The 20682-nt window shown below is 40.4% G+C and overlaps 1 protein-coding gene across 2 annotated transcripts in view; it reads left to right on the forward strand.

Annotated features, from left to right (window-relative positions):
• Window positions 1–812: 812 nt before the first annotated feature.
• Window positions 813–20682, forward strand: part of LOC101690769 (cytosolic beta-glucosidase) — a 112259-nt gene continuing 92389 nt past the window's right edge. For both annotated transcript variants that reach the window (XM_004762687.3, XM_004762688.3), the window contains exon 1: window positions 813–980. In XM_004762687.3, coding sequence (XP_004762744.1) covers window positions 923–980 — 58 coding nt within the window. In that variant the 5' untranslated portion in view covers window positions 813–922. The remainder of the gene's footprint in view (window positions 981–20682) is intronic.

Consider the following 20682-nt stretch of genomic DNA (forward strand, 5'->3'; position numbering starts at 1 on the left):
GGGGAAGAAAGCACAAAGGAGAGGGGATATAAGGTGCAGATTAACTGACGCTCTGTTTGCCTAAAAAACAAACTGCAGAATAAGCAGGGAAACAGAGGTGTTTGGAAGCCAGAGAGTCAGAATTCTATTGGACTGTTTGGAGATGAATTAGTGATAGGTATACTGAAAATTCAATACAAAAACCAGACAGTTGATTAACCCCAGAGAAAATAAAAGGTTGCATGTAAGCATGGACTACTATTACACGCCTCAGTGTTGACCATATATAGTCATAGTAATGTAAATATAGAGTATTTATTTAAACAACAAAGGGAATCTCATTCTGTTGTGGGAAGAGGAGCGAGAGCAAGAGGGAGGGAGACAGAGAGAGTGAGTTAGATCTTCTACCTCTATATCCAGAATTTAATAGTTATTACTTAAAACTGAAAGCAAATTAAGAAGTAGTAATCTCAGGTTATTCTTTAAATAATGTGGGAGAAAATTCCAGAAGAAACAGTTGCAAATGGTTATGTCTAAGGAGTGGGGATTAAGAATTGGGAGGAATAGATGAAGGGAAAATTCTAGTAAGATTATGTGTCTTTTAAAAACAATGTCCACGTATTTTATTAAAATGGATGACTAGATGAATGGATGTGTTGTGAAAGCATCCAGGCTGGTCCAGCTCTGTTAAGAATCTGCAAGTGCCCAGAGAAGAAAGTGGAAATGCTTGCCTTTACAAAGTGTCTTGGATTCATATCAAGGCCATGGCCAGTCAAGTGTGATCATTTAATCTGGCTGCCTTCTTGTTTGCATACACATTTGTATTCCAGACTTTGGTCAGAGTGAGTCCACTGACTGTTTGCACAATTTCTTGGACTCCACTAACTAAAGGGCACACAGCTCCTGTTTGGCTGAATGGTCTAGCTGGCCTTCTTCTGAAAGCATGGCTTTCCCCGAAGGATTTGGATGGGGGGCATCCACGGCAGCTTATCAAGTGGAAGGTAAGAGAAGCTCCTTCGCCTTTGCTAGGGCTGGGATGGAAATGACCTTTTTGGGTCCTCTGTGCCAAGAAAGAGGGTGAGGGTGAGGAAGCCAAAGGAAAAGAAGGAAAGGGATAAATGAGCCCATAACTGTATCAGTGAAACTGTCACCTTTCACATAGAAGAAGCTCACCTTCCCTTGTACCTTTCCTTACGCAGGAGTCGTGGTAGTGAGGGGTGGACCGCCAAGCGGCACCTATAATTTCAGTTTGTTCAAGTTCATCTGAGACATCCGTTTACATTGGACTAGCTGCCTTTGTTGTTGGTTTCTTGAACACATTTGTCCCAATTCCCCCAACAAAAAACATAATTTCCCCTACTGGCTGGAAAAATACTGGGTAAATTTCTTCAAAGAATCCAGGAGACTTGATTGGAGGATGTTCCTCTCTAGGGAATGGTGTCCTGTTCTATTTCTGGTGGCCACAAAGCAGAGCCTAATCTCATGTGCTGTCCCATCTCCTGGGCAGCTAAAGAGTACAACAGCTGCAAGATGGGAGAGAATGGAGCTGGAGGGCTGAGTCTGGTCTCTGTCCTACCACACATGAGCATGTGAGTGCATTCTCTTTCCCGAGTCTCAGCTTCCTCATCTGCAAACTGGGAAGATTAGGCTAGTTTTCCCAAAACCTATATATTTCCCACTTAAGGAATTAAGGGTTGTTCATCTCTATCATGGGAACAATATTTATTTGGTCAAATACATGTGGGCAACCCTGGCTTAAACAAAGCTTGGAGAGTTTCTTGCAGTAGTTTCCTAGAGCAGCTGCGGCAAATCATCATGAACTGGGAGGTTCCTTTCCTCGCTGTTCTGGGGGCCAGAACAAGTCACTGGACTCCCTAGACTTGGGGTCCATCTGAACTCTTTATTAGTTCTGTATGACTTTGAGCAAGTTATTCAACCTCTCTGTACTTCCTTATCTGCAAAATGGGGATAATTATGGTATTTATATTATAGTTGCCATGAGGCTTAAATAAGATGATGTGTATCAAATGCGTGGTGCTTAGTAAGTGCTCAATGCATGGTCTTTATATGGGGATGGTCACAAAAGGATTTCTGAGGATGACTCTGTAGGACTCAGTGGTTAACTTGGCATAAATCTGCAGTCGGTTACATAAGACAATATTGTGGATTTCCAGGTCCTGTTCACTCTGGACTCAGGAATGACCTCATTGGTCCATTCTGAGCTCCTGTCTTCATGGGGTCTCCAGGTTGCCATACTTCTTCTGTCAGTTTGTTTCATGCTTTTCTGCACCAGGCTTGCTGCAGCCTTATTTTAAGATTTTTATTTGTGGCCTCTAACCTGCTATTGTGCTGTTAACTCTATATCAGCAGCTTTGAAGTAGGGAGACTTGATCCAACATGACTTCTCTCTTTGTCAACTCAGAATTTTTTTATGTTTGCTGTTTTCCACCTAAGAGCCCTTATCTAACTTTTTGCTCTGGGTTTGAATCCTAGGTCATGCACTTACTGAGTGACCTCCGCTAATAACTTAAGCCACAGTTCCCTTATTTCTAAAATTAGGAAAATGATTCTGCTCACTTTGTAGGTTTGTTCTGGGGATGACAGAAGTTAACATATGTAACCAGAGGGAGAGAGTGCCTGACACATAGTAACAGCAATGATAATACTATTATCTGTTCTTTCTCCTGGCTGTATTCTCTTCTACTGAGTTACATTGTCTGCAGCACATAGTGGGAATGGTCATTTCTTCTTTGTTCTGCATGTTGGAATATATTCCCTCTTCACTTCTTCTGGACTGGTTCTACCAGCAGCTTCTGAGAGAGTTCCCATTTAGCTACCCCCCCACTGTTGTGGAGATCACATATGGGGGGATGCCAATGGCTTTGTTCTATGGCTTTGTCAAGTCAGTGTGGCCTGGGATTTAAAAGCTGAGGTTGCCCTGTCACTTTGTGATTTTGAGAATCTTTGAACTTTAAGTTTGCCCTGGTCCTGAAAGTCTACAGAACCACTGGAAATCACATACATTCAGAACTGAGGACTAAACATGAATTGTATTTGGAAAAAAAAAAAATCTAACAGTTTGGTGATTTGTTATGAAGCATTACCATGTATATCTTTCCCCTGGTTTTCAAAGCACAGTTGTCTGTGTAGGTATCTTTGTTTTCACATATCCTGAGAATCCTGATAGATAACTAGCTCATCTCCCACCTCCTCATTGCCCTATGCCTCACCGCCCCCCCACCCAGAAATGGAGATATTTTGGCTCTGTTACTTGGAATAGAAGGCTCCTTAGGGTCTCTGCAGGTGGGGCTGATGGAAAGGGGCAGGGCAGGACTTTCTGATCACTGGGCTTGCTAATATATTGATTACTCGGTTGCCAGTTTCACCAGACCCCAAGGTTCTTTCTTCTTCCTGACCTTGTTTATATCCCTTTTGCCTCCACTCCGGCTACTTCCCCGTTTATGGTTTTTAAGAAGAGTTTAATGAAATGTTTATTATATAAGAGTTGGCTGTGTGGTGCTTCGAGCCTTTTGGAGGAAAGCACAATATAAATCTAATAAATAAATAATAAACAAGTGATATAAGCAGGAGGAAAATTATGTGTTTTAGGTGAGTTGTAAAGAACGTTGTAAAAACTGTAAAATGTATTTGTTAGATGAAGAGGCAGGAAAAAAATGCAGATAATCATCGCTTGTACAGGAGTGAGTCTTATACAATATTTTAAACTACAAAAACAATTCTCATGAGTTTTAACCCTTTGTGGAGCCACCTCTGCCTCTGTTTTCTGCTAGAGGGGATATGAAACAGAAAACAGCAAGTAGCTTAGTAGCATTTTGTTTATTTCCTCGGTCGGCCACGGAGGAGCTATGAAAATGACATTTAGGACCCAATTCTACAGCTCTTATGAGCTTATAACTCCCAGTGATTTCAGGGAAGGCTCTTAAGGGATGAACATGTTCTGCAAAATCCCACAAATCCTAAGCAAAGTCTAAACTACTCCATTAACACTTCCTGGTGGGATCTGAGTCTATGGTTCTTAGAGAAGCAAAGGCCTCAGTTTTATGAATGCCATTTTCAACCTTTGATGCTGCACTGGGTACCAATATAATGTTTGGATTTTGATTTAACTTTGATTTTGGCTTTGTGTTGAAAGAAATTAGGGCTGGGCTCAAACTTTGGCCTTCTGTTTGCCTTTGGATGTTAAAGATGGAATCCTATAGCTAAGAAATGTGGAGTTATTTTTGCATTTTTTAAAGATTTTTTTATTTTTTTTAAAGATTTTATTTATTTATTTGACAGAGATCACAAGCAGGCAAAGAGGCAAGTGGAAAGAGAGGAAGGGAAGCAGGCATCCCGCTGAGCAGAGAGCCCGATTAGGTGCTCGATCCTAGTACTCTGGGATCATGACCTGAGCCGAAGGCAGAGACTTCAACCCACTGAGCCACCCAGCTGCCCCTTATTTTTGCATTTAAAAAGTAGGAGAGTAAACAGTGTAGTTGCATTAGTTGGTTTTAGATCCCATTTCTGGTGATTTTATTCAGGCTTAATCTTCTCTAGTCCCTTTTAAAAACTCATCTAATGTACACACCTAAGCTAGAGGTACATTTCTTCTACCTGCTTTAGATGTCAGCACAGGCCCTATATTTCATTAGCTCACTTCCTCCCTCCCCAGTACTAACCAAATCTGTTGTCCAATAGTCTTAATTATTGCCCCTGCCTTTAACTTTTATTTAAATTCCAACTAGCTAACATACAGTGTAATACTAGTTTCAGGTGTACAATATAGTGATTAAACACTTCAATACTGTACCCAGGGCTCATCACAAGCAAGCAGACTCCTTACTCTTCATCCCTAATTTAACCTATCCCCCTTTTTTGATTGTACCATGACATTTTGTAGGCATCATTGAAAGAGTATGGGCTTAGGAAGGAATGATATTCAAATATTCATCAACTCCTTCAACACCCAAGCAGATACCAACTGTAAACAACGGGTATAGGCTAGACTGGCACTTGCATTGACTAGTGAGAGTGGATACCAGCCATAAACAACCAGTATGGAACCGTTAAGACCATGAAGAATAGAGCTATAGAAAACTGATATTGACTATGCTGGCATCCACATGAACCAATCAGAATGGATACCAGCTATAAACAAGTATGGGGACCACACTGACATGTACGGATTGAATTTCAGGCCTGGGCTTATCAGTGGGACACATCTGGAGTATATCTGACTCTATTGGTGAACTACTGAAGAATTACGTCACTTAATGTCTCTAAGCCTTAGACTTCTCACCTAAAAAATTTTTCTTTTTCTTTTTTTTTTTTTTAAGATTTATTTATTTACTTGAAAGAGAGAGCGAGCACATGTGTGTGTGCATACACACAAATTGGGGAAAGGGGTAGACGGAAAGAATCTTCAAGCAGACTCCCCTGTGAGCTCTGAGTTTAATAATGCAGGGCTGGAGCTCGTGACACATGAGAAGGATGAAGTTGAACAAAACCAGGCTTTGGTTACTTAACTGACTGAGCCACTCAGGTACCCTTCACCTGTAGAATTTCTAATGCTTATCTCTTTTTTTGAATGTTCACTGGATGAATATGGGAGGAATTTTTCTAACTTTTATGCTTCTTTGGATCTGGGATGATTTCTCAACTTTTTCTTCCAGATTACTAATTTAGACTTTCGCTTCTTTCATTCTATTTTTCAACTCCAATGTTAGATATTTAATTGCGGCAATTACATTTTTAGGTTTTCCAATTATTCTTTGATTGTTTCACTTTTAGGAAGCTGTGTTTTGTTTTTGTTTTCAAGTGTTTTTAAGAATGCTAGTTTAAAAAAGGGAGCTCTCTTTCTTGCTTTCTGTCTCTCTCTCTCTCTCTCTTGCTTGCTTTCTGTATCACTTTGAGATTTAGGGGTTATTTGCTTTTTTGGGACCTTATCTTTCATGCTATTTGTTTTTGCCCAAAGTCTGGTGACCCTTGAGAGTCTGTTCATGTTTATGAATGAAAGAGTATGTTGACAATTTTCTTATGGTTTCACTCATATCTGGAATATAAGAAACAGTGCAGAGGATCAGCAGGGAAGGGTGGGAAAACTGAATGGGAAGTCATCAGAGAGGGAGACAAACCATGAAAGACTCTTAACTACAGGAAACAAACTAGGGCTGCTGGAGCGGAAATGGGTGGGGGGAATAGGATAACTTGGTGAGGGGCATTAAGGAGGGTACATCATGTGATGGGCCACTGGGTCTTATGTAAGACTGATGAATTATTGAATTCTGTATCTGAAATTAATGATGTACTGTATGTTGGCTAATTGCATTTAAATAAAATATACAAACAAAAAAAATCAGCATCTAAATTGTTTTTTAAAGTTAAATAGTTCTATTTAACTGAAACAGGGCTGATTTTGTAAGAAGCAGTGTTCTGTATAAGTGAATGGGTCCTATTGACAGTAGATCTTTTCATAAAAGACTATATATGAGGGGAAAGAGCCAAGATTTAGAGCTCAATAACTGCCAGATTTCAAGGATTTTAAGGAAGAATATTTTTGTTTGCTTTTTTTTTTTTAGGATTTTACATTTTTATTAGGTCAATTTTATTGAAATGTCATTGACATACAGTATAAGTTCAAGGTGTGCAGCATAATGATTTGACTTACACATATTGGGAAATGATCACTACAGCAAGGCCAGTTAGCATCATCTCGTATAGGTATCCACCATCCCCTAAAAAAAGGTCTTTTCCTTACGATGAGAAATTTTAGGATCTCCTTCCTTAGCAACTTGCCAGTGCATCATACAGCAGAGTTAGCTATAGTCATCATGTTGTCCGTTGTGTTCCCAGTACTTACTTATCTCATAACTGGAAGTTTGTGCCTAGTGAGCTCCTTCCTCCAACCCCTCCCTACCTCCTGCCTCTGGTTTCTTTTTCTATGAGCTTTGTTTGTTTTAAGATTCCACGCAAGTGAGTTCATACAGTGTTTGTCTTTCCCTGTCTAACTGTTTGCTTGTTACTTTTATGACTCTTGTCCCTACTCCTTTTTGAGTTCTTGTTTGGCTTGAGTTTGTTCAACTTCTCTTGACTATTTCAGTACTGTTGATAAGGATCCTTCCTAGCACATCTCTCACTTTTATTAAGCATTTTTTAGGATTTCAACATAGGCTAAGGGAGTACCAACTGCTTATTTATGCGGGAGAAGAACCAATCAAGCCAGCAGTATGATAGATAATTCTTTAATTAATTATCTTCATGATCTCTCTGAGACCTGCTCTGCTCTCCGCTTGGTTAAAATGGAGATTCCCCAGAGGATCTCCTCTTAATCCTTTAGTTTCTCAGACCATTTAGACAATTCCGTTTTCTTTCTATTATCTGGAAATACTTTAGTAAATGTGGTATTCTATTGGGACAGGTCTTTTTTTTTTTTCCTTTTGTTTTTAGCTCAGTTGTGAATTTTCTTATTTACTATCATTTCAGTGAGGTTGTAAGGGAGAGAAATTAAATATGTATACTTCATCCCCACCTGGAAGTTGAAATCTGTTAACATGAGTTAATATATGGAAGTGCCTCATAAACTATGAAGCATTGTTCCAAGTTAGCAAGTGAATTTCTCTCTTCTTCTTACCATTATCATTTTTCTCCTCATCACTAACGCTTCCAACCTCCAGACGTTGTCTAGTCTTGTGCTTTTTAGAAAGAAGATGAGATAACGTGGAATTGGTCGAATTTCAGACAATGTAATGGGAGAAAGTGAAATATTCAGACAATGTGAGAAAGGCACAGTGGACGAGGAATACTATGACCTACATGGGCCCCATGTTCAGGCATCTGCTTCTGAGGTCAGCTGCTCTAAGCCATTTGCACTTTGCATCATTTCTTACCTCCTTTTTTTAAAGGATTTTATTTATTTATTTGACAGAGATCACAAGTAGGCAGAGAGGCAGGCAGAGAGAGAGAGGAGGAAGCAGGCTCCCCGCTGAGCAGAGAGCCCGCCGATGTGGGGCTCAATCCCAGGACCCTGGGATCATGACTTGAGCAGAAGGCAGACTTTAACCCACTGAGCCACCCAGGCGCCCCCTCTTACCTCTTTTTATTCTCAACACACAGACATTCCATGTACAAAATTTTCCACACCTCCATTGGCTTCATGGACACTGTTGAAAGGTACCCACTGGCATCACTATTGACATATGTGGGTTATGTATAGGTAAGCACCTGCTTACCTGTGTATTCTTTTGTATCAGCATTGTTCCAAATAGAAATGCCTATCACATATGCTTAGAAAATTTTTTTGTGTGTGTTATGAAAGTAATACAAGATAATTGCAGAACACTTAAAAATCATGTAAATAAGCAAGAAATAAAAGAGTCATTCAGAGAACTGTTTTCAAATTTTGAGTATAGGCTTCCAGCTTTTTTTATATATCCACAGATTTTCATGTACACATACCCTTTTTATATTTTTTATCCTAATAGGAATGTTCTATAAATGGTTTTGGCTTTTTTAATGACCCCTACAACTATCTTGATAAACTATAACATGTCTGCTTCTTTCCTCTTCATGCTGGGCTTTTTCTCTCTTATCTTTCTTTCTGTCTTTCTTTTTTTTTTTTTTTTAAGATTTTATTTATTTATTTGACAGACAGAAATCACAAGTAGGCAGAGGGGCAGGCAGAGAGAGAGAGGGGAAGCAGACTCCCTGCTGGGCAGAGAACCTAATGCGAGGTTCAACCCCAAGACCCTGGGATCATGACCTGAGCTGAAGGCAGAGGCTTTAGCCCACTAAGTCACCCAGGTACCCCTCTTATCTGTCTTTCTATAGCGGCTTATGGATGTTACATGAAAAGCGAGATGTGAGTTAATATATTTAACCTGGAAAAACAAGAAAAAAATCTGCTGTACTTCAATCATTTGTTTGGAATATGGGTTCCATATATTAGCCTAAATATTTGTACATAAGTTCTTTTGTTTTTGTTAATTAGTCAATTAATTCATCAATTAAGATGGGACATTTGTTTATTTGGATGAGTATGTGCCAGCATTGCACTGGAAAACAAAAAGCATTTCTTGTGCCATTCCTTCTTGGGCCTGCCCATCTGGTAAGGATCGCTTTCCAGTGCATAAAGTCTTTAAAAATTATTAGGCCATTACACAGTGGCCAGGTCAGCACTCTGGAACTCCTGCTAGACTCTCCTCTTTCCTTTATTTAACCAATTATTATTATTATTTTTGATTCTAGCTACTCTCAACCTCTTGGTTACCCCCTCTTCTCCATTACTATTACCTTTCCGTTAGCTCTGGGACTCACTGGCTCTTGTCTTCTTGAAATACCCTACCCTCCTGTATAGTCCTCCAGTCCCTCCAGCACATTGTTTATAGTGTGGTCTGTTAAAATTCTGATGACATCCTTCCATTTCTTGAGAGACGGCAAGAGCTCTGAGCAAAAGGACCAGGTTGGAATCCTGACTCCAGCAATTATCAGCTCTGCGATCTTCGGAGACTCCTGGGCTTTGCCGTCTTAGGTTTCCTCATCTGTAAAATGGGAACAGCGATAATAGTTGTTGCAAACATTTACTGTGTTTATTAACATCAAATGCTTAGAGCAGTCCTGGGCAAACTGTGTTCAGTAAGTTTTAACAATGATTAAAAACACTTTTATTGTCCTCCTACCTTCCATGGAGTAATTTCTGAACTTCTGGCATGGCACAGAAAAACTCTTTGTACTTTCACCTCTGACTACATTCCCAGCTTCACCTCTTGCTCCTTTCTTCATTTGTATCTTCTTCTTGGACCAAGATAAAGCACATGCCATTCTTTAAATGTGCCATGACCTTCATGTCCTGCTGAATGCTGTGTTCCCTCTGCTTGGGTGCACACCTGACTGCTGGCATGAGCAGAAACCAACAGGGGACAAAGATCCAGGCCTCCTACCTTCCAAGCTGGAGTACTTCCTCCTCCCACACACTGTTTCCTTCATCTCTAGCCTTTATACCCCTCTTCTGAGTATGTCACCCATGAACTTGGTAGAGTAAGAGGCGAGGGAGTGGCATGGGGCAAAGGGAACACCTAAAAGAGGTTTTAGTACATGTGAAAAGTCCATTCTTTTTTTTTTTTTTTAAAGATTTTATTTATTTATTTGACAGAGAGAAATTACAAGTACACTGAGAGGCAGGCAGAGAGAGAGAGGAAGGGAAGCAGGCTCCCTGCTGAGCAGAGAGCCCGACGCGGGACTCGATCCCAGGACCCTGAGATCATGACCTGAGCCGAAGGCAGCGGCTTAACCCACTGAGCCACCCAGGCGCCCCTGAAAAGTCCATTCTTACATTAACCGTTTGAAGCAGCATGCCTTTTTACCTAGGGGCATTTGGACATAACTCTATGATTCTTCTTCTTCTTGTTTTTTTTTTTTTTAAAGATTTTATTTATATATTTGAGAAAGCAAACAGGAGTCTGGGGTGGGGAGGGAACATAGGCAGAGGGAGAAGCAGACTCGGCACTGAGCAGGGAGGCTGATGTGGGGAGCTCAATCCCAGGACCTCGGGCACGTGACCTGAGCTAAAGGCAGTTGCTTAACTGACTGAGCAACCCAGGGGTCCCGTAACTCCATACTTCTAAAGATGATTTCTCTCATGAGAGGGCTTGGTATAGACACTGTAGCTGTATGTTGGTATTTTGGATGATGTGGGTGGTCATCGTAGGTAGTAGCTGGGGCTCTGTTGTTTTCCTTCTGCTATGCTCCATGGGCCTCTGCCTCGAGATGCTCTGAACTGGCTGAGCACATCTATATTGGCTTTGGATCTTTCTCAAGGTGCCTGTTCTTCCTTTCATTAGTGTGGATAATCAGAGTTTGATTGTAAAGTATGCCCAGGCCAAATACAAGGGCTTTTAAAATTGTCTGCTGTTTTAGATTATCCAGGCCACTGATCCCCCTTCCTTAGCATGGATAATTGAGAGTGGACTGGGCTGAAGAATGTTAAGCAGAACCAATTGACAAAATAAATGAGATTTTAAAAATCCTTTACATTTTAATAATAGAAAAAAAACCAAGTTAAGTTTTCTTTTCTTTTTTAATCGAAAAGGGCCTATTTTATATTTTGAAACTGTAAATTTATTTGCTTTTCTGTTGACACAAAATAAGAAAATACTTTCTATGGTGTACCCATTTAAAGCCCATTTCAAACGTATGCTAATTATAAGAGGCACTTAATGGATTTAGGGGAAAATTGAAAATATAGAGAAGAGGTTGGACAGTTCCAGAGTCAATGTCAAATCTTTTTATAACTATGTTTATGTTTCAACCAGGTAGCTAGGAGAGGGTAGTAGTCACTTCAAATTCTGAAAATCTCTCTCTTGATAGTGGAGGCTATAATTCTTTGCCCCTAATGAGCAATAATCATGTAGAGAAAGGCATTTTTTTGAATGTATATATAAGATTAACAGGGTTTTGATCCCTGTCTGAATGTCTGTGCTCATTCACTTCTCATTTTCATCCCCTTGTCTTTCCCCATGTGCCTCTGAATGCAGGCAGAAATGTATTTACATGTCACTTGACTGGGAATTTAGAGGACATTTTCTCAAAGGAACAATGTTGTAAATAGGGGTAGGTGTCACTGAATACCCTTCAGGTGTGTAATGAGATAAATAGATTTTGGGGGTTGGCCTGGGAATTTGGGACATAATGTAAGAGGCAATAGTGAGTTTCTGGGCAGGTGACTCATAAACAAGGTTTTTGAAACATTACCCATTTTTATGTTGGGAATTGCCAAGCTAAGGCTTAAAGTCTCCCACAACACCCATGAATAATCATTTAAATACAGGCTTTGAGACTTGGGGGGAAAAGAGCATTATTTACTCTAAAGACAATAATCTTCCTTTGGAGTCATTGTAGTCTATCATACAGATGCATACTTGGGGATCTTTGAAAGAGCAACATTTTCTCTTGATGGTCCATTACTTCATATGTTTTATAAATTATTATCCGGGTCTAGATTGCAGGCACAGGTTAGAGATGCACATCAACCACTCTGTAACAGAGTGTGGGAGACTAAGGTTCTTTCACAGGGTGAAATATTGCAAGGGACTTTGGTCATTGCCTAATTTATTTTTTAGTGTGAAGAACAGGGTATGGGAATGGAGGTGATGGAGACCGTAATGTGTCCTTTGGTTCCCTGCAATGTTGAGAACTTGGCAAATATTGGTACACAACAAATTCTTGATGTTCAACTGACTTGCTAAAGGAAGAGCTGAAAGCTTCTCAAGCATAGATATTGTACAGCTGAGGCCAGACATCTGCCAGGGTCACCCTAGTACACTCTCTGTGGCTCAAATAAAGATAAGGTACAGCCATTCTGAAACTGTGATGTAGTTGGCTTAATGTTGGATGATGACTTGGGAGAGAAAATGTGCCAGAAGAGTCAGAAAAGATCTGTTTCCATGAGGTATTGGAGGACCCAGGTGCCTCACGTGAGTTAATAATTAAATTAAATTGAATGAATATTTATTTGAATCCCTGCTACATAGTTCCTCCCAGTTAGACATTGACTCACTGTATTAGAGCTTCCACTGTAAAAGTACTGTAAAAAGGTAATAAAACCATTCGAATCCCACATTTTAGTGAGGGAGAGAAGCAGATGCAGAACCGCGATGTGATGTGATGATCCTAGTGGCAGAACAAACCAGATGTTGGTGGAGCATTGGTGGGAGGGGTGGGGATACAAGAGTAAAATGGGAAGCACTTTATGAGCATTTACATTGGGCTTTTAATAAGAAGCTTGTTTTATTCTGTTTTGTTTTGCTTTGTTTTGTTTTCAGGATGGGCATATCATCAGAGAAAACATTTTGAGCAAAGGCATGAAATTATGATTATGTAGTTTTTGAGGAATAGTATAGTCACATCTGGTAAAGTAGGTAAGTGGTGTAGGATTCTAACATTTTGGAATGTATTAGAATCACCTAGAGTTCTTTTTAAAATGTAGATTTGGGGGGCCCATACAACACCACTATTTATAGATAGGGTCCAGGAATTTACATTTTTTTTTTTAAAGTGTTCCATATGATGGTTCATGCTTTGAGAAAGCCGCAACAGTCTGTTTTCTGATGATAGTTAAAAGCAGGACCTGAAGCTAGAAAGGTAGGATAGGTCCATGTTGTGATGTATATAAGGTAAGACATTAGTGTTAGGATCATGGGCAATAGGTTCTTGGTAGCCATAAAATATTCTTAAGCAAAAGGAAAAATGTGATTAAGTCTGTATGTTAGAAGGAGATTTGACTGTCGTGTGGAGGCTGAACTGGAGGAAGGAGACATGGGCGCTGGGGAGCAGCCAGTAGGCTCTTGCGGTAGGTGAAACAGGGGAGAATGAAGGCCTGAATTTGGGTGGAGGGAGCCGAATGGAGGAGAAAGCATAAAAAGACAACAATGAGGGAGAACTGGAAGGATATGTTCATGAATATAATGCAGGGCAGGAAAGATGTAGGAGAACAACTAAGGTGATCCTTGTCATTGTACTTGAGGTGACCAGTTGCCTTGTGGCACTATGAATAGAAACACAGTACAGTGGAGGAAGAGCAGGTTTGGACTTGGTGTGGTAGCAGTCAGATGGGTTCAATGTGGGCTTGAGATTCCCTTAGGTTATTTATTTATTAATTAAATATTTTATTTATCTCAGAGAGAGAGAGAGAGAGAGAGAGAACAAGCACACACAGTGGTGTGGGGGAGGGGCAAAGGGAGAGGGAGGAGCAGATTCCCCCCCTAAGCAGGGAGCCCGTGCTGGGGCTTGATCCCAGGACCTTGGGATCACAACCTGAGCCAAAGGCAGATGCTTAATGGACTGAGCCACCAAGTGATCCCCTCCTTCCCAGAGTATTTAAATGGAAATCCTGGAAGGTGATTGGAAATTCATATCTCCTCTTCAGGTTAGATTTGCTGGTAATCACCGACATCTAGCTGATGGTTGAAGTCATAATGGATGAGAGTACTTGAAATAGTTCTAGAGGGACGTGCAAAGATGAGCAAAGGTTGCAAGGTCTGGATCAAGTGCTATAGAGGAACTCATAAGCTCAGAAGGAGCCCGCATGGAACTGACATTCTTTTAGGAAGTCAGACTGACTAGAAAGAATTTTAGAAACCTTCTAATCCAGTGGTTTAAAAACATATTTTAATGCAGCAGAACTAGGAAAGCCTAACTCAGAACTCTAACAAAAGAGATAGTGATGGAGCTTCTCTGGTTGAAGGGAAGGTGGGTGGACTGTTCCCCCAGCATTTCCTTCTTGAGTGTTTCTTCCCCAAATGGCGACTCTTGACTCCATTCTCGGGAATGTGGTTTTTAAAACGTGTTACAGAAACCAGAGATGGATTGATATGATCAATGTCGCATAATGCCTTAGTGACAGGCGAGGAATATGATGGGATAAGGTCCACAAGAAACAAAGCAACAGAGGCTATGTGGAACTCATGGCCACAATGAGTGGTGCAGACGATATGAGTACAAGGCGGAGGGTTAATGTTCTGTGTTGTGATAGGAAGGAGTTGCAGAGGTAGTAGATTTTTTTTTTTTTTAAAGATTTTACTTATTTATTTGACAGAGAGAGACCAAGCAGGCAGAGAGGCAGGCAGAGAGAGACAGAGGAGGAAGCAGGCTCCCTGCCAAGCAGAGAGCCCGATACGGGACTCAATCCCAGGACCCCGAGATCATGACCCGAGCCGAAGGCAGAGGCTTAACCCACTGAGCCACCCAGGCGCCCCAAGGTAGTAGATTTTTAGAGGCTAAGAAAGTATTTAGGAATTTAGTTTCTTGCCCATTTAAAAGTCAGAGCTTAAGAGTTGTGTTAGGTTGGAGAAAGTTAAAATGTGAGTCTTTCCAGCTTCTATAAAATCAAGGCAATTGTCAAGCACCTGACATCATAACTATTGCTCAGACCCCTTCCCAGTTCCAACAGAAATGGAAATTCAATGATGGGAGAAGCTGAAGAGTCAGAGCAAAGGGCAATAGTAGCTTTCCTTTCTCTGTAGAAGGGACTTCGGGAGGGGCAGCTTGTTTGGAAGGCAATGTCTTGGTAACTTAATTTGAAGTTATATTTGCAAGGCAAGCATGCTCTTCTTAGTAGAAGGGATATTGACTTCTGAAGGCTATTTTGGGGGAGTTACCAATGGAATATCCCTTTACACTGCCAATTGACATACTGTGGAAATGTGGCAGCTACAATCAGTCCTTAACATGAAAAGTCTGGAAAACTATTCAGGGAGTTGTTGTGAGACATCGACAGAAATCTGTCAAGACTGAAAACTGACCCAGTGATTCCTGGAGGACCTTGAGGAAAGTCAATTAGTATGAGTCAAAGAAACCTCAAATTATTCTAAAAGGCATTTGCTGCCATCAGAAAGATCTGTTCTTGAATTAGCAAGCTGCTATGAGTTCCAAGCTGGTTTTCTTTCTTAGAAAGATGCTTATGGGGTATAAATCTTGTTAAGTGCATTTTTTTGGTACCAATTGTTTCATTTAGAAAAAGCCCATTAGTTTGTTATTAAGTGATCTATTTAATAGTGTCAATAAATTCTAAAATTGGAGACTGGGTATTGTTATTTTGGATGTTTTAATGGTCCCAATTGTTTAAATTCTTGGCTTTGACTCATTTGCTTGACCTTTGTTTGTTTTAAGAGTTTGGGAAAACTCTCCCAACTACTCAGAGTTGATGTACTGGCTCTTCATATATGGGATACAGATATGAAAAATGTTTGAATAAGTTAACTAACAGTATCAGAATGATTGGGTCAGGTCTACGCAACCAAAGTGAAGTAAATAATTGCAAATTTTTAAGAAATCAAAAATTTTAAATAAAAATTCAATTTCTTACCAAAAAAGGTTTAAATTCATGCATTATTATTTTGAGTGTAATGGTAACTGTAATACCTATCCAGAAAAAGGGCTGGAAGATTATACTACAACATATTACTTCAGAGAAGTGATATAATATAGCTGTTGCTAGCACCAGTGCTTCTTTGCTCTACTGGTTGAGGAAGAACATGAGTTCATATTTGACTTTCATGAGCAATGTGATCTTGTTTTTGTTTCTTAACCTTTTTAAGACTTATGTCCTTCAGGTGGGTAATATCTATCTTTTGGAGGTTTTGGGGAATAGTACATGAAATAATTTAGGCAGCCTCTTAGCACGTGGCCTGGCTTTATTTTTAAGATCAATTTATTTTTTTCTGAGGTGGGGTGGCCAGAGGGAGAGGGAGAGAGAGAGAGAGAAACCTAAGCAGACTCTGCACTGAGCACAGAGCCTACCGTGGGGCTTGATCTCAAAACCAAGAGTATGGTGCTTAACCGAGCCACCCAGGTCTGGCATTTTTTTTTTTTTTTAAGATTTTATTTATTTATTTAACAGAGAGAGATCACAAGTAGGCAGAGAGGCAGGCAGAGAGAGAGGAAGGGAAGCAGGCTCCCTGCTGAGCAGAGAGCCCAACACGGGACTCAATCCTAGAACCGTGAGATCATGACCTGAGCCGAAGGCAACGGCTTAACACACTGAGCCACCCAGGCGCCCCAGGTCTGGCATTTTAAAAAGAACTCAGTAGATGGTAATCCTTATCATTACCTTGACTACCATCAACACCACCGCCATCACCAGCATCTTGATCTTCACCATCATCATCACTGCCATCAGATAGCACATGAGACTGGGTCCTGCAGGAAGCAGAGGCCAGGATGGTGTTAAACATGCAAGAAGTTTATTCTTCATGACAGAAATGAGTGAGAGTGAGAGAGGTTGGGATGCAGGTCTGATGAGTGAAGGAGAGAATGAAGGAAGAAGGCGGTTCGAGTGAAGCATTTAGACTGCAAGAGAGCAAGGGAGAGCTCTGCCAAGTCTTCAGGGAAGTGCTAAGTCTCCTGTCGGAAAGTCCCACATCTTCCATGGACAGGCTTGTCATAGTAGCCTGGCCATAGTCAGCACCGCCTGGGATCAGCTCGGGAAGGTATGGCCTCGGTGCAAACTGCACCTATGATGGCCCTTCGTCAGCTGGTCAGCTATGCTCCCTGAGGTTGGGCATTTGCAAATGCGTTAACGACCATCATAGTTGTGAGTCATTTATTGTATTTTATTTTTTAAGATTTTTAAATTTATTTGTTAGAGAGAACAGGAGAGAGCATAAGCAGGGGGAGGAGCAGAAGGAGAAGTAGATTTCCACCTGGCAGGGATCTTGACATGAGGCTCCCCGGGACCCTGGGGTCATGACCTGAGCCTAAGATAAATACGTAACCTTAACCAACTGAGCCACCCAGGTGCCCCATTGTGAGTGATTCTAAAAATCTTTCCTTTTATTTATTTATTTATTTTTGGATATTTTATTGTCTATATTAAACTGCCTTACTTTAACATAAAAGAGCTGTAAAATAACGAATTTAAGGTATTTTCTTTTGCTTGCATAATCTGAAAGTGTTTGAGACTTGCCCAAATCTCACAGTAATTCCTTTTCACTTCACAAAAGCTTTTCACTTTGCTCAAGTATTTTGGTACGGCCGTGCTGTTACTGCAACTGGACTTTCCGTGAAAAGTTTTGGTGTTCTGCTCCAACTTTAATTTCTATTTAGAAACCTGATTTGATTAAAGAGTGAAAGTTTAAGTGTTTGTAACAGAATTCAATTAAAATAGGTCATACTTGGGGCTCTGAAAATGGTAACTGGCCTTGGGCAAATTAGAACAAAAGTTATAAAATTCAATTGGATGCATCACAACATTTAACATCTTTAAGGAGGACGTTTTGCCTAATAGATTCAATTTAGAAATATTTAGTGTAGGTCATCAGCTTAAGCACCTAAAAAATGTGTTTGTTTGTTTTTTTTCTCCCTTTAGTTATAGCTAGGATCAGGACACCTGGACTCTAATCTACAAAATAAACAATTTGTGGTGGGACCTTGAAGAAAGTCAATTAGTTTCTGTGACTTTACCAGTAGGTTAAAGAGGAGATTGTAATATTGGTGAATAATGTACTTAGAGATGTTTGCATAAAAGATGCTTTGTCATTGTAAAGTGTTATTGAATATTTATGGTCTACCAGACTGAGCCAAATGGCCCAGAGGAAAAAACAGTCAGATTTATGTAAACCTTGTTCAGTGTCCCAGATACTTCAGGATGGGTGCTCTATATATGAATGAATAAATAAATGGTATAAACATTATTTTAAATTTTGAAGGTACATCAATATTATCTGAGGTGTTAGCCAACGTGCCTGACCTCTGACATTGAAAGGAAGTGTCTGCCTCCTGGTAACTATGTCGATCTCATAAATATTTTTAAAGCCTGAGGCATTGATGGCAAGTAATGTTTTCTTAGAGTTTTGTGTCTGCAAATAAAGCTAAATTATATCTTTACCTAAAACCTACAAGAAATTATTTTCTCTCACCCACAGGGTTGCTCTGAGAATTCGCAGACTGAAATCGCGAATCTTATACAAACTTCTTTTTTTCCCTTTTCTTTTAAGAAGTGTTTTACTCACTGTCTGTACAGTAGTTTTCTATCACTTTATGTGAGAAATCTGAGCCTCAAAGAAATTATAATAAAAACAGGAGCTGTAAACACTGCCCAAGGACTTAATGGATCTCACTGAGCCACACAATGCAGATGTATTGGGACATAAATAGGTGTTAAAAGAGAAGAGACACAGAAGCAATGTGTTTGGAGGGGGTCACTGCTCAATCCAAATGCGTCCAGCACAAAGATTCATGAAACGTGACAGTGGGCCAGGAGGAGCTTGCTGTGACATTTCAGATTCCCCTACCTCTTCTAATTAACCATTTCAAGTACATAACAAAACCTAGATCGCATACACATTTAGTAAGACCCGCCGGTACCAAGTGCAGCCCTGTCTGGGGGGGATGGATGGTTCTGCTCTCCTAGGCAATGGACTATGACTCAGTAATACCTCAAGCTGGGCTTTTAATTTCTGAGATACATTGGTTCTGAAGAGCACCTGTCCAAAAGACAAAAACTGTAGCAGAGCTGCTGTATGCTATCCTGTCATCAGATGCATTTGGGTATATTGCATGAGTCTAAATATACCTTAGCAAGTCTAATGAGATATTTGAAAATATGCAAACCACAGATAGAAAAAAACTGCTATCACAGGAACAACAAGAATAATAACAGTAACAATAATAGCTTCTGTTTAAAATATTTTATTTATTATTTTAGAGACATATTGTATGTGTGCAAATTGGAAGGAGGGGCAGTGGGAGAGGGAGAGGGAGAGAATCCCAAGCAGATGCCACACTGAGTACAGAGTCCCACAGGGATGGAGGACCTCGATCTCATGACCCTGAAATCATGATCTGAGCAGAAACCAAGAGTTAGATGCCTCACTGACTGAGCCACCCAGGTGTCCTCATAGCTGCCTTTTTAAACAGCTACTACTTGCCACCATGGCAGACATTTTACACACTTCCTATATAATTATTCCCTTTTTACAGATGAGGACAACAGACTCAAAGAAGTGAAGTTATCCAGGGTGAATTAGTGTGTGGGATTTCTGGAACTTTTTTTTAAGACAGAAAACACCCTCTAAAACCCAACAACCCCAAATTCCTGCTGAGGCCAGTTCTTAGGAATTCTTGTCCTGCTGGTTGGTGGGCTCAGAAATCTTTAGGGTGCTAATATCCGGACATGACCCGCCTCTCTTCAGGTCAGCATCTCCACCTCTATTCACCCCCACGTCTTCTCGCTTGTCTTGGGAAATGGGAGCCAGGACTGAAGGTCCAGAGTCCTGCCTCAGTATCTGCAGCATTGTGAGATCCATCAATACTTGTTGGTACCATCTCAAATACCCCACGAATGCTCAAGCCTGTGATTTTCATTAGTCAAAAAAAGGATGCCATTAGCTCATTTTCACAAACACCAGATTTATAGAGGTGTTCTAGAAAACACATTAAAATGGAATTAGTTAAACGAAGACATTTGTATTTAACTGGCAAACAGAATCAATTTACCTGATGCAATTCATAGAGTAGGTATGGGAAGCTGTCCTCCAACCCTTCCTTTCTGCTCAGTTTTATTGTTCAATGAAAATCTCATTGGTGATTGACAGGAAAACAATGAAAAGCAAATTCGTGTTCATAAAATTTTTGAGTTGATTTGCTACTAGAACCCAGTCAGGCAAACCGGTAAGGGTTGAGGTTTCTAGAGGTATTTCATGCCTACCGTGAGGTCACTAGGAAGTTACAGATTAATAGCACGGTGCTCTTTATAATTTTCATGTAGTAAAGGGAGGAAAGAGTTAAAGGATTTAAACGTTGCAAAGGGTATTTCTTCTGGGCAGGAGAGGCTTGAATGTAGGGCACCTTTTGCATTTTAAGCACAGATGTTTGATCCCTTGTCCCACAGTTATGTAATAAAAGAACTTTATTATTATTTTTAAAGGGAAACAGAAACAGAAAAAGGCCACTGGGAAAAATACTTGTCCCTGGGGGACAACTTTTATAGTACGTGTTGTTCAGGAGCTAGTTCCTCCTGCCCCAAGGTTCTGGAATAGGATGAATGCCCTTCTCAAGGTGCTGAGAGTCCAGAGTGATGACCGAGTACAGGCGTCAGAGGAACTGTGTGGACAGGATTCACTGCATGCCCAACAGGCTTGGATGGTTCCTGGTACAAAGAGCAAATGGGCCAGGCAGTCCAGAAGAGGGAATCTTGAGGAGGCCAGCAAGACA

Source organism: Mustela putorius, unplaced genomic scaffold (assembly GCF_011764305.1).
Source record: "Mustela putorius furo isolate JIRA1106 unplaced genomic scaffold, ASM1176430v1.1 tig00000083_pilon_pilon_pilon, whole genome shotgun sequence".
Taxonomy (NCBI): Eukaryota; Metazoa; Chordata; class Mammalia; order Carnivora; family Mustelidae; genus Mustela; species Mustela putorius.